This window comes from Ochlerotatus camptorhynchus, unplaced genomic scaffold (genome assembly GCF_037179485.1).
Source record: "Ochlerotatus camptorhynchus isolate MF236.1 unplaced genomic scaffold, CSIRO-AGI_Acam_v1.1 ptg000007l, whole genome shotgun sequence".
Taxonomy (NCBI): Eukaryota; Metazoa; Arthropoda; class Insecta; order Diptera; family Culicidae; genus Ochlerotatus; species Ochlerotatus camptorhynchus.
The window spans coordinates 3,554,363-3,573,450 of record NW_027040499.1 but is presented as its reverse complement, the minus strand read 5'-3'; the positions used below and the strand labels follow the sequence as shown (position 1 = coordinate 3,573,450).

The window sequence follows — 19,088 nt, the reverse complement described above, 5'->3', positions numbered from 1 at the left end:
AAAATTGGATTCACTCAGTCTATTAAAAAAATATAATAAAATTTTCGTCAATTTCCTCATTTTCTGTCAGATTTTTTAGGTTTTCCACAGGAAACCATGAGACAAATTTACTCATCGCTGAGTTCCTACACTTTTAGCGATTATGAGTGAACTAAACTCAAATTTGGGTCGTTCTCATTCGCCGTGTACGCAAAAAGAAAATAGCCAGTGTCGCTACTTGATAGCAAACTACACATAATGGGAGGAGTCTTTGTAGCTTTTATACCACTTGGTTGCACATCATTCTGCTTTAACCTAAAAAGATATAAAGCAGCGCTGCTGTCTGGTATCAGCTCATTTTCGCTTCGGACGGCGTGGTCAGCAACAGCAGCAGTAGGAAGGTGGTTAGTCCACTTTTCTATAACCTAACAAGCAACAATTGACTGGTCGTAGAGGTGCCAACCGTCATCGCAAATTCTTCGAGATAACCACCATCCGTCGTCTGTCTCGCCGTGGCGGTGTCTGACGTATCTCCGGTCTGATCTACGAGGTGTTTTGAAGGTGTTCCTGGAAAATGAGGTCAGTAACCTCACTAAACACGCCAAAAGTAAGTGGCCATGGATGTCCTCTTCAATAAAACGGCCCTTTTCAGGGCCATCAAGCTTACCTCAGTAAAGAGTTGGAATAGAATTTATCTGTGCTTGTTTGTCCATATTCAGAACCACAAGCCCCCAACGCAACGACCACACAAACTTGGAAACAGGGGTGCAAGTGATTTTGATTGATTCTCGTAATCAACTTTCTCTTTGAAAAAGATTACTACAAATTTGGTACGCCTACAATTAAAAAACGAAAAGAGTTGATAAAATAGATATTTGATAAATTAAAAGAACTTAATGCTATTCACATATTCCGTCCACTAGTGGTCCTACGTCAAGCTTCCGTTCGTGCCCCTAGGCACAGACCCTTCTACTTTTTTATTAGGGAAGGAATCAGTTTTTGGCCGATCATCAACAGAGAGATTTTGGTTAGATTAGATTAGATCATCAACAGAGAGATTTTGGAACATTTCAATTTATTTTCAAAGTGTCAAATTTAAGTAAAAATTCACCAAATGGAACATAGCCTAAAATCGAGCCTAAAATTCTGTAATGAACTGTGCCGAATTGATTTCCTGCGTCATCCATTCCTTCTCCAGTAGCTCCTGGATGGTGATCCGAGTTTTGGAATTCTTGTCCAACAGCGAACGCAACACGTACTCCAATTCTTCACTGATTTCAAGCGGAATGATCAGTTCAGAATGCAGGATTTCCACAACGTTGACGAATGTGTTCTCGAAGAACATCAACACGTACAGTGTCACACCGAGAGCCCACATTTCCACTTCCGGGCCGGAGTAGCAGTTGCCTGCCAACAGTTCCAAACTGCAGTACTCGGTCGCCATATTAGAATTGTTATGGTTTATTTCTATCATTCGTTTATAGTATTTTTTATTAGGGTGTGCCGTAGAAGGTAGAAAAAAATTGCCTTTCCAGTACACACTTAACCGATCCGAAGTCAATCAGCTTGATATGTAAATTGTGATCGATGATAACGTTCTCGTCTTTGAGGTCCCCGTGCAAAATGTTCAACGAGTGGAGGAAAGCAACCGCATTAGCAATCTGTCGAAAGATCCAACAACCCAGCTTCTCCGTCATCACGATCTTCGATCGATAAACTCGAACAGATCCATCCCGGCGTCGTGGATTTCCATCACAACCTGGATGAACTTGTCGTTCTCGAACCAATCGAACACATTTGGATGCTTCTCGTGCGACAACAGGTACACTTCCATCGGAATTTCCCGCTTCTCCTCGGTCTTAATCATAAACTGCGGCAAGAGCAAGAGCTGAGTGCTGTGCAAATTGCAAGCGAATTGTCCACCGTACTAGTAATTGTAATTTATTTAGTCTACGATACCGTGCTGGCAGAACCTTTTATCAGGTTCATACATTAGAGAAACATTCATTTGGAAACTAGACAGTGCTTTTACACCCAATTACGAGGGGCGATCAACTTCATAAATCAGCTGAATTGTACACACTTCGGAAAATACACAAAAAATATGTAATATGTAATACTAAATACTGAAACTAAAATACCCTAATAAAAATACTCAAACATACCTCGACAACACTTTGTACACGAAAAATACAATTCATAAATAATTTAATGCACTTTAATACAAAAATACACAAAACTTAAAAATACATAAATGCGAAAAAATACAAAATACGCACCTTTTCAAGTCGGGGAGATGAATCGAAAATACTCAAGTTGACAGCCCCTCGGGGCAATCAAATTCATAAATCAGCTGAATTGTAAATACACACTTCAGAAAATACACAAAAAATACGTAAATGCGTTCACGCTGAAACTAAAATACCCTAATAAAAATACTCAAAAATACCTCGAAAATACTTTGTTTACGAAAAATACATTTCATAATGAATTTAATACATTTTAATACAAAAATACACAAAACTTAAAAATATATAAATACGAAAAAAATACATAATACACCTCTTCAAGTCGGGTAGATGAATCGAAAACACTCAAGTTGACAGCCCATCGGTACAACCTAATATTACACAACCAGCGTAATAACCTCTGTGCAGCTGTTTTGATTTAATATTCAACAACTTTTTTTTCTCTTTGTACTGAATTTACCATGAATTATTAACGTAGACTTTCTTCTCGAAATTTAAAATAAGATATAATTTTTGATTGCTGACATTAAATCTAGTAGTTGACGCTCCCATATACAAAGTCCCACCAAGGAGCGCTAAGATGGTGATCTTTGGATTTCGGTTCCATTTTTAAAGCAGATAACGAATATAATATATATTATATATTAATCTCAATACCCCTAAACAACCCTATTAAAAAATGCAGTAATCTTTGATTACCGGTTATCTAAATGTTTGGTAGAAACCGTAGAAACACTTTTTTTTTCTTTTTGAGTGTAATCCATCCTCGAATCCATCTTTTGTACCAGAGCGGTATAGATGATGGTGGGTATAAAAGGTCCTAACCCCCCAGTCCGGACTTATCGCTACCCGCGTACATGTGTGCGTGTCATATTTGCTACCAGAAAGCTGACATTTTCCAAGCTTCATTTTTGTGCAGCAGAAAACGTTTTTCGCTTCATTCCTCCGGGTGGAGCCTGGAAGAAGTCTATAAAAGTGAGTTAAATCGGTTGAATCTGGCCGAAGAGTGTCTAGTTTTGTAGCCGCAGGTGTTTAATGTGCTATTTGTATCGATTTACAGCAGTACCGATCCGATTGTAACAGTAATAGGAAGGTGAAGTGTGGGCTTCAGGTTTTAACCCTCTGCTCCGAAATGGCTGGCGGATCCGGCTCGAAGGTGGTGCAAATCACCAACATTGCCCCGCAGGCAACCAAGGACCAGATGCAGAACCTATTCGGTCACATTGGTAAGATTGACGAGATCCGCCTGTATCCGACGATTAGGGACGTTTCGTGTCCGGTGGTGTCCCGCATCTGCTACGTCAAGTACTTCGAGGGTACCTGTGTCGCCGTGGCCCAGCACCTGACCAACACGGTCTTTATCGATCGGGCGCTGATTGTGATCCCCGTTCAGGGTGGAATGATACCGGATGAGTACAAGGCGCTGGAGATGGCCGCCAATGGGACGCTGGTGCCAGGGTTGCACAGCATCGAAGGGCCGACCAAGCTGCCACCGGAGGTCGTTAACCGCATCGATGGGATGGTTCCCAATCAGGTAATAGTGGAAACGTTTGGAAACGACTTAGTTGTAAACGATTGGAATCGTGTGATTAATCGTAAATCTTCTTTTTTCCAGGTGATGAAAACGATCGATCCGAAGTTGGAGGAGCATAACCTTCCGGAGTATCCGCCTCTACCGGTCAATTTCGATGCCAAGAAGATTGAGGAAACTCGCCGCACCATCCTTATATTGGATGTCAAGTCTGATTGGCGGCTGGAGGAGCTGATGGATCATTTCAAGATGGCCGGAGAGATCAAGTATGCTCGTTTCGCTGAAAACGAGCGATCTCGCTACGCTCTGATGGAATTTTGCGAGCAAAAGAGCATTATAGGGGCTCTGAAGGTGCATGGATCGGAATTCCGTGGGTATCGGTTGAACGTCCACCATTCTACGCAGCCGATAGTCAAACCGGAAGCGAAGAGCAACGAGGCAGCCCAGAAGGAGATTGAGGAAGCCATGTCGATTGTGAAGGAAGCTCACAATATGATTTCGGCTGCCATCGATCCGGTCATTGGAATGCTGACCAAGGATAAGAGTTCAAATCGTCGCCGATCGCGTTCGCGTTCCCGCTCTAAAGATCGTCGCACGAGATCCCGGTCCCGGAAGCGTTCCAAGTCACGCTCAAAACGTTCGCGATCGCGTAAACGTTCCCGTAGTCGTTCGAAACGTTCTCGGTCCCGTTCGAAGCGCTCCCACTCGAAGCGGTCTCCATCGCGAAGCAAGCGCTCGCGATCCCGTTCCAAGCGCTCCCGGTCTCGTGATCGCCGCAAACGTTCACGCTCGCACCGCCGTAGCCGTTCTCGCTCGCGTGATCGTCGTCGTTCGCGATCGCGTGATCGTAAACGTTCCCGCTCGAGGGAACGTCGTGATCGTAGCCGCGATCGGAAGAAGTCGCACCGCAGCAAGGACGAGCGGAGACATCGTACCCGATCCCGTTCCCGCAGTCGTAAGCGTTCTACCTCGCGTAGTCATACCAGCAAACCGAAGGAGCCGATCCGTGTGTCCAAGAAGCGCAGTCGTTCTCCGGATAAGCGATTGAAGAAGATTCTCGAGGAGAGCGTTACTACGCGGGACTACGATGCCGAGGAACGTATCGGTGGCGAAGAGGATACCACTACTGCTACTACGACGACTACTACTACTGCGAAGAGTTCACCACCGCCGCCGCCACCACCAGCGCGGGAGAAGACGGCCAGCCCGACAACGGAGAAATCGGACAATATGGACATTTCCAATTCGCCGTAGGTGATCAGTGTGACCAGTTGCAGGTTTGCAGGTATTTGCTTGATCTATTCTGACGACACCGATTATGCTTTTCTTTTTACTAAGATTGATAGTGATAAACAGTGAACGCTCTTGTATTTTGAGAATGTACAAGAGTGACTCTTTCTGATTGTAATACTTTTCCGATTGCTAATGTCTGTAAGCGTAAGGGAATGAATCTAGGTTGGATAAATCTACGAGAACGGTGTTTACGATTGAAGAAGGACGGAAAGAAAGCCTTGGTAGTTACAAATTTAATATAGGGAAACTGACTAGAGATCCGCTGCTCAAGGTTAAGGGTAAAACAACGTGTTCTGTCCTGTTTACTTTCTGACGATACACGACGCACACATAATATGGGAAGAGCATCCTCCTTCCGGATGAGATGTCAGGGTGTCTCTCTACTTGAAAAAAAAAATCGGAATTCTCAGGCAATTTTCCAATTCTCGTTCAAGGTAATTTATAAGAAAATAATGTGGCTATCAAAGTACGCCAAACAACCATTTCGCACAATTCGCAAGACTCATAAACTTTGATGAATGAATTTAATGATAATTTCTAGGGATAATGTCATGGGTGGGCGTTGGCCAAATTTGGATTTTTAGATATAATCCTAAATAGGACCTAGATTATTTAATACTCTAGTAACCTCAAGTCCGTGCTCTGTCACAATGTTTCATTGTGATTAATCAACACTCAGAGGGGTAAAATATAAAATTTGGGGTAAATTTGAAAGAAAGGGTACTTGGAGTGTAGAGCGCACTGCCAACTGGACGATTCTGAAGCCTGGCCAAGTGAGTGGGGTATGGGTTTATTTGATTGAACGTCATTTCCAATGTATATATTGATACATTGGAAATGACAGTTTCCATTTATTAAATAGTTCAGATAGGCTAGAAATGACAGGTTTATAGTGAGAGAATGTACCATATTGGGAAAGCATAATTTTCATAGGGTTCAAAGCGGCTGACCTATTCGTTTCTAGTTTGACCTTCCTTCAAAACCAATTTGGCACTAGAACAATTTTAATCTTGTTCTGCATTATTCACATGTTGCAATTATTGAAAAGAGCTCGATATAAGATAGCCACAGAAAACGACTAACGGCGACTTCCCCACTTAAAAACCCTCTTTGACAACATGATGGCGCTGGCGTGGCAAAACTTACACTAGACACTAAGTGCTGGTAGCGCCAAGTGGCAATTTTCAGCAGGTAATTTATCGGTACTAGCGCCAAATTGGTCGAAAGTTTTTTTTTTTTTTTTTATATCTTTATTAAGGAGACTTTCAGCCGTTGGCTGGCTCGTCTCCGAATACCCCAGAGGGGGGTATTCCTAGGGGAAAAGGGGGTTTACAGAGTTTTTAGAATGTACAGAGTTTTGGTTTTTGAAACTTATGTTTCCTGTCTCAGCTAGCTGTCAAATTTTCATTTCAAAGGCTGTCTAAAGGATCCCGGTAGAGCCCCACCGGCAGAGGCTGCCGGGTGAACCTGGCAGCTGCTACCGGCAGGGGTTGCCGGGCCTGCTATCAAAATAGTATTTTTCGTGTTATAGTAACTAAATTCAGGACCCCGGTAGAGCCCCACCGGCAGAAACTGCCAGGTGACCCTGGCAGCCGCTGCCGGCAGGGTTGCCGGGCCTGCTATCAATATCGTATTTTAAATATTTTTGTAGATTCCTGCTTCCTTCGTAAAGCAGATGAGTTGGATTTCCGCTACCGGGTCGTTTTGGAGGACGTCACGAATGTTGTCGGCCAGACCGTACAACTCCCGTGATCCGTGGAAACACGGGCAGTTGATAAGGATGTGCTCAACCGTCATCGTTGTTCGGCACGCGTCGCATCTCCTCCGGAAGCCTCCACCGCTGCTGCTTCCCATGTTGTGAGTAATCCGGGTGTGACCGGTTCGAAGTCTGGAGAGTATTCTCTGTTCCGCGTAACTTTTGGTGTCCGTCCATGGGGCCGTTTCCCCTTTGACCTTTCTAATGAAAAGCTCTTAGTTGCTGTTCCATTCGTTGCCCCATGCTGACCTGATGGTAGATTTTATCCAGACTTTCAGGTCTTGTCTGGGGACCGACTTGTGGGCCGCTTCGTCCGGTGGCCGCGAGGTGGTCGGCTTCAATGTTACCGGCGATTCCGCAGTGGCCCGGTATCCACATGAAGGTGGTGCCGGGTTGTGTGTGCTTCTGGATAGCCTGAATCCACGGGTGGCGTGCAGTGGAAGATTCCAATGCAGCCAGAGCGCTGGCGGAGTCCGTGAGTATGCATAGAGCGGAGGAGGATGGTAGGGAGGCTGCGTAATGTAGGGCTGCTGCTTCTGCTGAGAAGACCGAGCATTAGTCCGGGAGTTTCCAGAAATGGGATGTTCGGCCATCAGTTACTCCAAAACCTACTCGGCCCCTAGCCTTCGATCCGTCGGTGTATCGGAGTTGGTGGTTATGGTACATCGTTCTCAGTCGCTCGGTGAGGCAGGTTCTCATTTCCGCCGAGTTGTCCCCTGCTCTGAATCGGTTGGCCATGGTTCTATCTGATCGGATGGGGGAGGCATCCCACTCCCTGGCTCCGACCCAGTGGAGTTTAGACACCGGGGGGAGCTCCTGGTGGGCGGTCTCTTGGAGAATTCGTTTCCCCTCCGAGAGGAGATAGAAATCTCCGTCTCCGCTGAGTTGCTCGTCGAGTCCCACGGCTCTCGTACAAACCGACTCCGCAATGAAAAACCGGAACGGTAGTGTTCCGGTCTCAATGCATGCGGCGTCGGCTGGTGTTGATGGCAGTAGACCGGCTGCAATCCGAGTAGCCTGGTTGTATATCGGTGCAAGACGGGAGATGATGGAGTCGCTGGACGCGCATAGAAGTTCGATTCCATATGTCAGTCGGCTGTGGACGATGGATCTGGCGGTATTCATCACAATACCTCGGTTGTTCACCTTGTGTGGACCGGATAGGGAGCGAAGGATGTTTAGTCTTGTTCGACAGTTGGCCTTGACCTCGTTGAGGTGGGGGCCGAACCGGAAGTTTCGGTCAATCGTGACTCCTAGTATGGAGATGGATTTCCTCCTGGGGATTGCCTGCTTGTCGATCCTAATCGGGGTCGGTAGTGGCCGGTGACCATGCCGGCAGACATGGGAAACCGAGCTTTTCTCGGCTGATATCGCAAACCCTGTCTTGGCGGCCCATCTACCAACCGCAGAGACCGCCGCCTGCAATTTTACCTTCATTGCTTTTAGAGTGTTCCCGACTACTAGGAGCAAGATGTCGTCCGCATACACCAGGATGTATATTTCCTTTGGCAGTCCCACAAAGATTCCGTTCATTGCCACCAAGAAGATGGTGACAGCAATTACGGAACCCTGTGGAACTCCAGTCTCCTCTCGCCTGGTGTTGGATTGATGATTACCGATGGTCACCTGGAATGTCCTGTCCTGTAGGTAATTCCTCAGGAAGTAGAGAATATTTCCTCCAAGACCCCATTTGGACAGTTGGTGTAGGACTTGTGGTGTCCATGCCCTGTTGTAAGCCTTAGCCAGATCCAGGGAGGCCAACTCTACGTGTTGGTCCTTACGGAGTGCCTCCTGGACGATCTGGCCGAGGCTATCAAAATAGGTGCCGGTTCCGTGGCCAGGTCGAAAAGCGTGTTGCCGGTGGTCCAACAGGCTGTTCCCTTCGAGGAAGCCCGTCAGTCTTCGGTTAACCAAGCGCTCCATAATTTTGCTGCAACAGCTGGTCAGGGAGATCGGTTGGAAGTCCTTAGGCAGTAATGCCGGTCCGGGGTTTTTCGGAATGGGTACGATTAGACTGTGTTTCCAGGTGTTCGGCATCTGGCGGTCAGTCCAGGCCTGGTTGAACAGTTCGAGGAGGGTCGCCTTTTGCGTGGATGGGAGGTTCCTTATCATCGGGTATCCGACCTCATCCGGCCCGGCGGATTTGCCCTTGGCCTTTCTGAGGGCGAAGCCCAGCTCTTCCATTGTGAAAGGCCTGTTGATGGTGAGGTCGTTTCCGTCGTCGGGGATTTGGAAATTGTTGATGCTGGAGGTGGAGACGGAGTTGCGGTTTCGGAAACCCTCGTCGTAGTTTCCCAGGCTGGACAGCGACTCGAAATAATCGCCAAGGAGGTTGGCGATTTCCTCCGGATCTCGGGTTATTCCGTTTGGTCCTCGGAGGGTGAAGCCCCGGGCTCGCCTGCTTCCCCGGATAGCGTTGATCCTTTGCCAGATCTCGGACGCAGATTGGTTGGCATTTATCTCATCTAGGAAGCTTTCCCAGCTGGCCTTTTTGGCATCCCGGATGGTTTGCCGACACTGGTTCCTGGCGGAGCGGTACACTTCGATGGCCTTTTCTTTATCAGGGTGGCCCTGCGGTAGACGTTTGGCTGCGCGGAGGGCCTTGCGCCTGGCTTTGACGGCCGCCTTCGTTGTGGGTGACCACCAATGAAGGGGTTTGGGTCCCGGGTTCGCCTTTGATTTGGGGATGGCCTGGTTCGCTGCCTTTACCATATTTTCCGTAAGCTCGTCCAGACTCAGAGGTGGGTTCTCCTGACATATGCTGCTGATGCTTATTTCGTAACCTTCCCAATTGGCACGGTCGTAGAGCCACCTTGGACGACGGGAGGTCTCCGGGGGGTTGTCGTTGACCGTGATGAAAATTGGGAAGTGGTCGCTGCCTCCAGGGTCGTCGGACACCTTCCACGCTAGCCGGTGGGCGATATTCCCGCTTACCGCCGAGATGTCAATGGCCGACTCTATCGGTGGACGGGTAAACGTTTTCGACCCGTCGTTGATAATGATCAGGTCGTGTTGTTCCGCAAGGTTTGCTATGATGGAACCCCGGGTGTTGTTTCTAGGACTGCCCCACGTTGTATGGTGACCATTAACATCGCCTAGCATGAGGACCGGTTCCGGAAGTGCGCTGATTATGTCGCTGAGTTGCTTCGCAATCCCGTTGATCTTGCCGTTTGGGAGGTAGACGCAGAGGACCGTGATAGGAAACGGGACCTCTAGTCTGACCCCCACAATTGGCAGATCGGTGTCGATCTCGACTATGGAGAACAGTGTGTCCTTGACGACTCCAATGCCCACAGATTGGAACACATTCTGGTTCGTCTTTGTGGTCCAGGTGTATCTTCCGGAGAGGGATCTGTTCAGGCTGGTTGGGTCAGCACGGTGGATTTCCTGGATACCCAGGATCAGTGGCTCGTGCTCTCTGACTAGCACCTCTAGGTCTCCAATGTTATGGTAAATACCATTAATATTCCATTGGATTGCTAGGGTGGAGATCTTCGCGTTACTGGGTCGGTTTCCTATGGCTAACGTGGTCGATGCGGCGTCGTCGGCGCTGACACTATACGAGATTGAAGATGTGTTGGAGGTGGTGTCGTCATTTGAGGCGGACCCCAGTAGAGCTTCACCGGAAGAAGCAGTCTGTGAGGACCCCGCAACCGGCAGAGATGCTGGAGCCGTTGGTAAATGGGACGGTTCCAATGAAGGTCCAGCCGAGGGGAGTGAGTGGTCCCCCAAGCTTTTCCTCCATTGGTCGTACCTTCTCGCGCTCGTTCTGGCGTCCAAAGGGATTGCACCTTTGGTCCGCAGTCTGGCAGATCGACGGGGGCTGGGTCGCTTGTTCAGTGCTGGGTGGCGGTCTCGCTCGTTTTGGCATCCTGGGCTTCGCTTTCGGTATTCGTCCCCAAGAGGGTGCCAAGGGGTGTCCAGTTGTTCCGGTCCTAGTTGGTCGAAAGTGATAAATGTATAGAGAAAATCAGGAGATGCTAGCGCTACGTAACGGCAACGTTTCCACTTAACTTTACACAAGTTTCTGACCGAACTTGGACATCTGGTCTCTGTGAGATAGCTTAATACAATTAAATCGAAATGCCAAAATCTTATCGAGTAGTTTAGCTGTTCTGATTTCGGTTCAGTTTGTTGAGGTCGGGTATAGTTTCTGAGTATGGATGCCCATTTTGAAATAACTCATATTAGCACAGAGTAATAGTTTTATTGCTAGGGAACTTTCTTTTGGGATCGTCTTTTCTTCATACAATTCCCATTATTCATACTATACTAATCATGTTCAGTCTTAGAAAAATGTTATATGTTTAAGCCCCGTTCTAGATTTGTTTGTTATTCATATCTTATGCATTGCAGCTCGTGAGAGGTTACCAAATATGGGTTCTTTTTCTCATCCGCAATAGTTTGGGGGGGAGGGGGCGATCTGAGAGCTGAATAGAGGCAAATAAAATAGGGAACACGACACCATGACCCAAACGAATAACCAACGCATGCAACTCACACTTAACTTGTTCTATTTCTTTCTTCCCCTCATGTACCAATATTACCTACCTGAGAACAAATGGGAACACGGCCAGATTTTCAATAGGAAGAAGGAAAAAAGCGAGAAAACGTAAGAGAGTAAGCAGTCAGAAAGGATTAGGCCATTTGGAAACAGCCAATTTATACTGGACGGAACTGGTAAGTAGGATAAGAATTGTAAAAGGTGTGTGCTTGCATGATTTACCTATTATAGAATTACCTATAAGCCATATGAGAACCTCATTTCCTTCAATTACTACTCCATTGCAGCACACACCTAATAATGATCACCGCTAACTATCAGAACATTCATATAGTTTCAGCATTATCGACATTTATAATCAAAAGGTGAGTTGCAAAGTATAATTACCATGCATAGATATAAGTTAATGTACCAGAACCTGGACGGACACGGGCCTACCCAGGGGAGGACCCGGATACGACCATCCATGTGAGTATCGCACGAGCTGACGAGTGCAACGGGAAGGACAGTAGGTGTATAGACTAGGGGGTTAGTCCCTAGATAAGCCAACTTAGCGGTTGGCACAGCCTATACAGTGAACAATTACAATTACAATTACAATTTCTAGGGATAATGTCATGATAATTTGGAGGAGTATTCCAAAGGATTATTGGAAAAAAAATATGAGAAAAAGTAAAATCTGAGGATTCCTTTCAAGGTAGATCCGAGGAATTTCAGATTCTTGGTGAAACCTAAAGAGAATTCCAAGGCAATCCTGAATATAATTCAAACAAAATTAAAATAAAAAATTATATTTTTTATCCACGGCCCATAAAAATTTAAAAAAAATTTGTATGGACAATTATCAACGCAGGGGTATGAGGGGGTGTTTCAAAAATCAAGTTTATGAACAGCCCCTAATTATTTTTCATTTTTAAGTTCAATTAGTATAACATACAGAAAAAAATATTCAGCTAAGCTTCCGGTTGACCGAATCCGAATTACCGGGCCTTTCGCTTTCAACAGTTGTTTGAGTCTTCTTCAGGTTCCGCTTGACGATGACCCAATATTTTTCGATTGGGTGGAGCTTTGACGTTTTGGGAGGGTTCTTGTCCTTGTACAGCACTTGTACGTTGTTGGCGGCAAACCACACCATGGCCTCTTTTTTTTTCGTAATGGCAGGATGCCAAATCCGGCCAAAACAGCACGGAACAATCGTGTTGCTTCAGGAATGGCAGCAGACGTTTTTCCAGACACTCGTTCACGTAAATTTCCTGGTTGACGGTTCCGGTTGCAATGAAAATGTTGCTTTTCAAGCCACATTTGTACAGATAACCTCCCAGACCAGATATGATATTTATTAGCAAACTTCGATAGTTTCATAATGTCTGCCACCTTTCCCCTTCCGAGCTCCTGCCCAGGAATTGACCACAGGATTTCGGATTTTCGCGATGGGCGTGCAAAATTTTGATGCGTTGCTCCTCTTGCTTGGACACCATTTTAATAACTAAAGAGCAAATGTCAAAATCAAAATAGAAACATCATTCTGCACGCACACGTTTACAAAATGAGGGGTGTTCAGGTTTTATAAACGATCGATTAAAAGAAATGCGTCAAGTTTAAGTCGACCAAATTTTGATCGTAACACCCTTTAAGGTACACTTCAGTGACCATAGCAATTGAAGTAAATTATTTTTAGTGAAGTTTAAACCGTTTTTCTGAACTTTGGAAAGGCGACCCAAGTATGAGCACTAGACTGATGCAAAATTTGAATTTTTCGCTCCACAGTGTTCAAACAGTTTCAAATCGGGTCCTGATTAGCCTCCGAAAGTTTAAACTCATTTGATAAGAAACTGACTTGGCACAAACCATTTAAAGTTTATATGGAAATTACTATGGGAAAACAAAACTTTTTATTCATTGTCTTCTAGCCTTATTACATATTGTACTGTTAACAAATTCTATTACTATTCTTATGGGAATTTTTATCAGTTACAACTTTGCGGAATATTGTTTTTCAGCCAATCATCAAATTAAATAGTTATTAATTGTTTAAGAGATTGGTAATCTTATGGCATGATCAAGCAACTGTTTTGTGGGCAACACTGTATTATGCGGTGTGACATAGTAGCCATGATATATGTGCTCTATTCTTCGCACCAATACCAAATACCAATGTTGCCTGCTGAACAGTTGATTGAGCATAATCATAAGACATTAGTGACTTGAATCATTTATAACTTTTGTTCCTTACATTTGATCGAAAAGTGGTTTTCAACAAAGTTGTAGCTGAGAAAATTTTCAACAAGTTCAGCTATCATTTTTTTTAAATAGAATGAACTGATGAATTTTGAGATTTAAATGAACCGACATTATGGTTTCTCCATAGTAATTTCCATATGAACTTCAAATGCTTTGTGCCAAGTCAGTTTCTCACTAAATGAGTTCAAATTTTGGGAGGCTAATCAGGGCCCAATTTGGAACCGTTTGAGCACTATGGAGCAAAAATTTCAAATTTTGAATCAGTCTAATGACCACCATAGGGAGACTTGATACCTTAGATTATAAAATGGTTTGATAGGGTTAACTACCTCATTCCCAGCCTATTAAGCACAACCCGCACTTAACCTTTCTTAATCTAGCCTAGTTTAGCACCGAAAAAAATGTTATTATTACAGATGGCTTCCAAATTTATTTACCTTTCCATATATACCGTTAGTTCAGATAAGGGGCCGCCAAATATTCGTTTATTGTTGATAATGCAAAACTGCTTCTGCCGGCTCAACATGGCCTACGGGTTTTCTTAGGCCTATTAGCCATTGGGATTCACTTTGGCCTATCGAACGGAAAGAAAAGTGAATTCGCGTGCGCCTTTTGTTTTTGAGATCTTATTTTGCGTTCTTCAACACTTCGTCTTGCAGCTATTGAATAGAAGCATCGTACCAAACGATTGTTTGACACGTTCAAATCATAGATATATTTGTCGTGTTGTGCTCGGTAGACCGGAAATGGGCGATTAGGCCGAAGTAGATTTTTCCCCTATGTAGTATTCAAATAAACAAGATGTTCTTTAACAGCAATTGTCTCTTTAGAGTCTGTTATGCATGAATCAATCTATTCTTAGGTGATATTTGGTCCTCCTTGACATTTGACCAGCCAAAAATCTGGGTTGACAATGTCTCCCCCGGATCAAGTATCCCCACCCTCCCCTAATCTTCCACTTCACCTCTGAATTTCATTAACTGGAATTCTCCTCAAATTTCCGATGGAATTTCATCATCTTGAAATGTACTTCGAATGTCCTTGAAGCTTTTCTCAGAATCCTTTGGAAATCGTTACATCAAAATTCGATTCTATAGGCATTCGTCCCGAAAATCCCTACGGAATTTCTTAAAAATTCTTTTACAATCATTCACGGCATTTAAAGGGAATTTTCATCTGAACTCTCTTAATCTTCCATCTTGCATTGGGGACTTTTTTGAACCAGTGTCACTTTGAACAACTTTGTTACGAAATATGATAGAAACCTGACATTTCCTGACCTTTCCTAACTTTCGAAAACGAACATTTTGCTGTCAAAAGCAGCTTCCAGCGACCTCTAGGAGTGGCGTTACAAACAAAGTGAGAGTGACACATTGTGCATTAGCAGATCAAAAAAAGACCCAGACTATAACTCGCTCCCAACAATCAATTTTCGAACCGATCTATTGGCCTTAAATGAAAGAAGAAGGTTCCTAAAATGGCACGCTGACCCGGATTTCACCTATTTGGCTATTCAGGTTGGCATCAATTCAGGGTGGCCAGCAAACCGGGAATACCGGGAAATATCCGGGAATTTGAAAAGCAACCGGGAAAACCCCGGGAATTTGACGAGAGAACCGGGAAAAATAAATTAACCATACCATTTTTTACACCAGAATTTCAGAATAAACCATTAAAACAGAGTGATCCTTTACCAAATGAATGTCTTGCTCTATTTGCTGCATAATTTTCTTCAGTTTCCCGTCTTATTGTTTTGAAAATTTAATCACTCAGCAATATTGCTAATTGATTTTTGTCGTTTCAATTTCAGATTTAAAGTGCATGGTGCTTAAAAGAAAATATTGAAGATGCTGGACTTTGGAAACAAATATTTGTAAAAGCCGAAATTGAATTATTCTTTTCCGGGGTTTTAATTTTTCGTTTTTCAAAATTCTCATGATATGAATTGCAGAATAAACTTGGAATTCTGCTTTGAATTAATTATCATGGAATTCTTCTGAAATTAACCAGAAAACACTCCGCGTAATAATTACCGTTGAATTATTTTTGGAATTTACTGGAAACCCCTTCTAAGAATTTAATTGGAATCCTTCTTAGAATTCCCTTGAACCTATTCGGAGACTTGGATTCCTTTGAAAACCTTTTTTAAAAATTTCTTTAAACTCTATTCAAAACAGCAGAAATCTTTCGAAATGTTATTTAGAAACGCTTTGGAGTATTTTAAAGATTTTTTTTTTCTAATTATCAGCAAATGTTTTGCGATTAATTTTGTTGGAGTTCTGCGATAAATCTTTCGGACTAGGGTTGAAATTATTGCCAGAACACTCTTAGAACTCAGTTTCTTGTTGAATTCTGATGATAATTCTCTTGGAATTCTTTAAATTCATCTGTCATTTTCCTATCGATTTAAAGTTTTGTTTTTCACAACTCCTTGTGAAATCTTCTAAATTTACCTAAAAATTTAATTTAGAACTTGCATTCTTCTCCACAGAAATCCCTTCAAATTCATCTAACAATTTCTAAGGACTCTAATTCTGGACTTCTGCTCAGATCTTCTCCTTCGAAAACTGTGTGAGAATCCTTCTTAATTTTTGTTCGAAATCAACACTTTGAATTCTTTTAAATTTTACTAAAAATTCCAAGCTTTGTCCGCAAGATTCTATAGATTGTTCTGTAATTTGTTATAACCCTTAAAATGCTTCCCAGTCTCAGAGCGTGACAATTATGACTCCACGACTCATACGTATTTTTTTTCAAATCTATGATCTTGAAATTGTTTCAAAATCTCACATTCTAATTATTTTTTCTCCAAATCTTGCATCACCAAGATTGTTATTAATCACAAATGTTGAAGAAAACTTCTAGTTTCAGACTCTACACAAATTTCAAAGCCCCAGAATCTTGGGAATCTCCATAATGCTATTACAGTAAATTCCTTCCAGCTTTTTGTTGAATATTAATAACCGGGAAATTTTTAAGATTTAAACCGGGAAAACCGGGAATTTCAAAATGAAAATTCGCTGGTCACCCTGCATCAATTCCGAAAGGGCACAAAACGACAGTTCCAATACCTCATGTACTGGTACCGTCCCACGGATCAAAATTTATAATTTTTCATCCACAAGCAAACACACATCATACCATGGACAAACAGGTGGATCTGGCCACATCGGGATACCCTGAACCAATTTCGAAAAAGATTTAAAAACATCTATTGAGGTACATGGGTTTAATTCAAACTGATTTATTGTTGATTTCTTGATGTTTGCTACTACATATTTTATGGCTTCGATAAGCAAACATCTGACTGTTGGTACATGGCATGATACCAATTTACTTCTGGTTGAAAAATTATAAATTTTGAGCCGTCGGACGGTTCCAGTACATTAGGTTTTGGAAGTGTCCTTCTTGGGGCTCTATCGAAACTGGTTACGGGTATCCAGATGTGGTTAGATCAACTTGTTGGTCCATGGCATGATGTCTATTTACTTCTGGATGAAAAATCATAAATTTTGGAGCCGTCGGACGGTTCCAGTACATTAGTCCTTTTTGGGGCCATTCCGGAACCGGTTCCGGGTATCCAGATGTGGGTAGATCCAGCTGTTGATTCAGGACATGATGTGTTTTTACTTGTGGATGAAAAATCATAATCGTCGGGCGATACCAGTACGTGAGGTTTTGGAAGTGTTCTTTTTGGGACCCTATCGGAACTGGTTCCTGGTATCCAGATGTGGTCGAACCACCTGTTGTTCTATGGAATGATGCCTATTTACTTCATTGGAAAATCATAAATTTTTAGGTACATGAGGTTTTGGAAGTGTACTTTTTGAGACCCTATCGGAATTGTAGCCAGATCCACCTGTTGGTCCATGGTATGATGTCTATTTACTTGCGGATGAAACATCATACATTTTGGGCCATCGGAACTGGTTGTTGGTGACGGAAATTGCCAAATAGGAGAAAACATTAATCTTTCATTTGAGGCCAATAGATCGCACGCGAATAAATTCAATATCTCAGCTCGGAGTAAAACACAATTAGCCCAAAAAGCTTTTCTTAAGTAGAATTCTCTGAAAAATCGAATGAAATTAATCTCGTTCACCGCACGAAGCTCCTAGTAGGGATATAAGGTAAATTTAACCCCACTTCCCCTAATTTATTGAAATATCCATGGATATCTTGGCTCGGAGGGATGTACGATCGATAAAATGGGGCTAATCCTATGTAACAATCTCTGGAGAATCGAATGCTTTGCTGACGACGTGGACATTGTCGGAAGAACGTTTCGGGCCGTGGCGGAGCTATACACCAGGCTGAAACGTGAAGCAGAGAAGGTTGAATGAAAGGCTGGAGGAACCCAGCGCGATAGGGCTCGCATAGGCAGAAGCGTGACAATCGACGGAGATGAGTTCGAGGTGGTGGATGAATTTGTGTACCTCGGATCATTGGTGACGTCGGATAACAACTGCAGCAGAGAATTTTGTAGACGCATAATTGCCGGAAGTCGTGCTTACTACGGACTCCACGAGACCCTGAGGTCGGGTAAACTTCACCCCCGTACTAAATGTACCATGTACAAGACATTGATAGGACCGGTAGTTCTCTACGGGCACGAGACGTGGACGATGCTCGAGGAGGACCTGCAAGCACTGGGTTTTTTTCGAACGACGAGTGCTTAGGACCATCTTTGGCGGGGTATGTGAGAACGGTGTATGGAGGAGAAGGATGAACCACTAGCTGGCGCAACTATATGGCAAACCCTGTATCCAGAAAGTTGCGAAAGCTGGACGGGTACGATGGGCGGGACACGTTTTAAGAATGCCGGACAACAATCCCGCAAAACTGGTGTTTGCCTCGAATCCAGCCGGTACAAAACGCAGAGGAGCAAGGTGGTTAGACCAAGTGGAGCAAGATCTAGGAAGTGTGGTACGATCAAGAAATTGGAGACAAGCAGCCACGAACCGAGTTAGTTGGCGTAACTGGTGCAATCCTGAGGGACGTCGGACCAGGAAAAGTAAAGTAAGTTCAGGTAAACATTATGCTGTCCATCGCTTTCAGAACTGCTGCAACATGGTTTGGACAAGTTGCCTGCGGGATATTGCTGATTCACGGAGATTCAGATAGGACGGCTCAGGGACGGCTTGCATTTCTCGTCCAATCAGAAAATGGGCCGCAATCACGCCGGCCCATTTCCTGATTGGACGATGAACGGTGAAGTCGCTCGGATCATCTAAAGACGGTGCAAGTAGCTGCGAATTCAGGACAGTTTCAACCTGCGTCAGAGTGGTATAAAGCTCCTCGTAGGGCAACTTTTGATCTCCAGCAATTCTTGTGAGGCGGAACTTTACTTGTTTCACCCCCGCCTCTCAAATCCCAACAAAGGGGAGAAGTACGTGGGGGTATAAATGACCACTAATGCGCTTCTGATACTCTCAGCACTAGCTGGCGTTGCAAGATCGCTGCTCTTCTCTCCATTTACGCTGCAGCTCCGACATAATCTGCGTGACTGTCCTGCTGACGGCAGGACGCCCTTCT

General features: G+C 44.1%; 1 protein-coding gene across 1 annotated transcript; it reads left to right on the top strand.

The window, feature by feature from the left end:
* Positions 1-3,148: 3,148 nt before the first annotated feature.
* Srp54 (splicing regulatory protein 54) lies at positions 3,149-5,228 on the top strand. The gene is made up of 3 exons (XM_065217008.1): positions 3,149-3,203; positions 3,289-3,762; positions 3,844-5,228. The coding sequence occupies exons 2-3, from the start codon at positions 3,361-3,363 to the stop codon at positions 5,011-5,013; spliced, it is 1,572 nt and encodes a 523-aa protein (XP_065073080.1). The 5' UTR covers positions 3,149-3,203; positions 3,289-3,360; the 3' UTR covers positions 5,014-5,228.
* Positions 5,229-19,088: the final 13,860 nt, after the last annotated feature.

Bases quoted from the DNA above. Each gene is read 5' to 3' on its own strand.
- Srp54 (XM_065217008.1), top strand. From the start codon at position 3,361: ATGGCTGGCGGATCCGGCTCGAAGGTGGTGCAAATCACCAACATTGCC. The intron at 3,763-3,843 runs GTAATAGTGGAA...TCTTTTTTCCAG, and splicing joins ATGGGATGGTTCCCAATCAG to GTGATGAAAACGATCGATCC.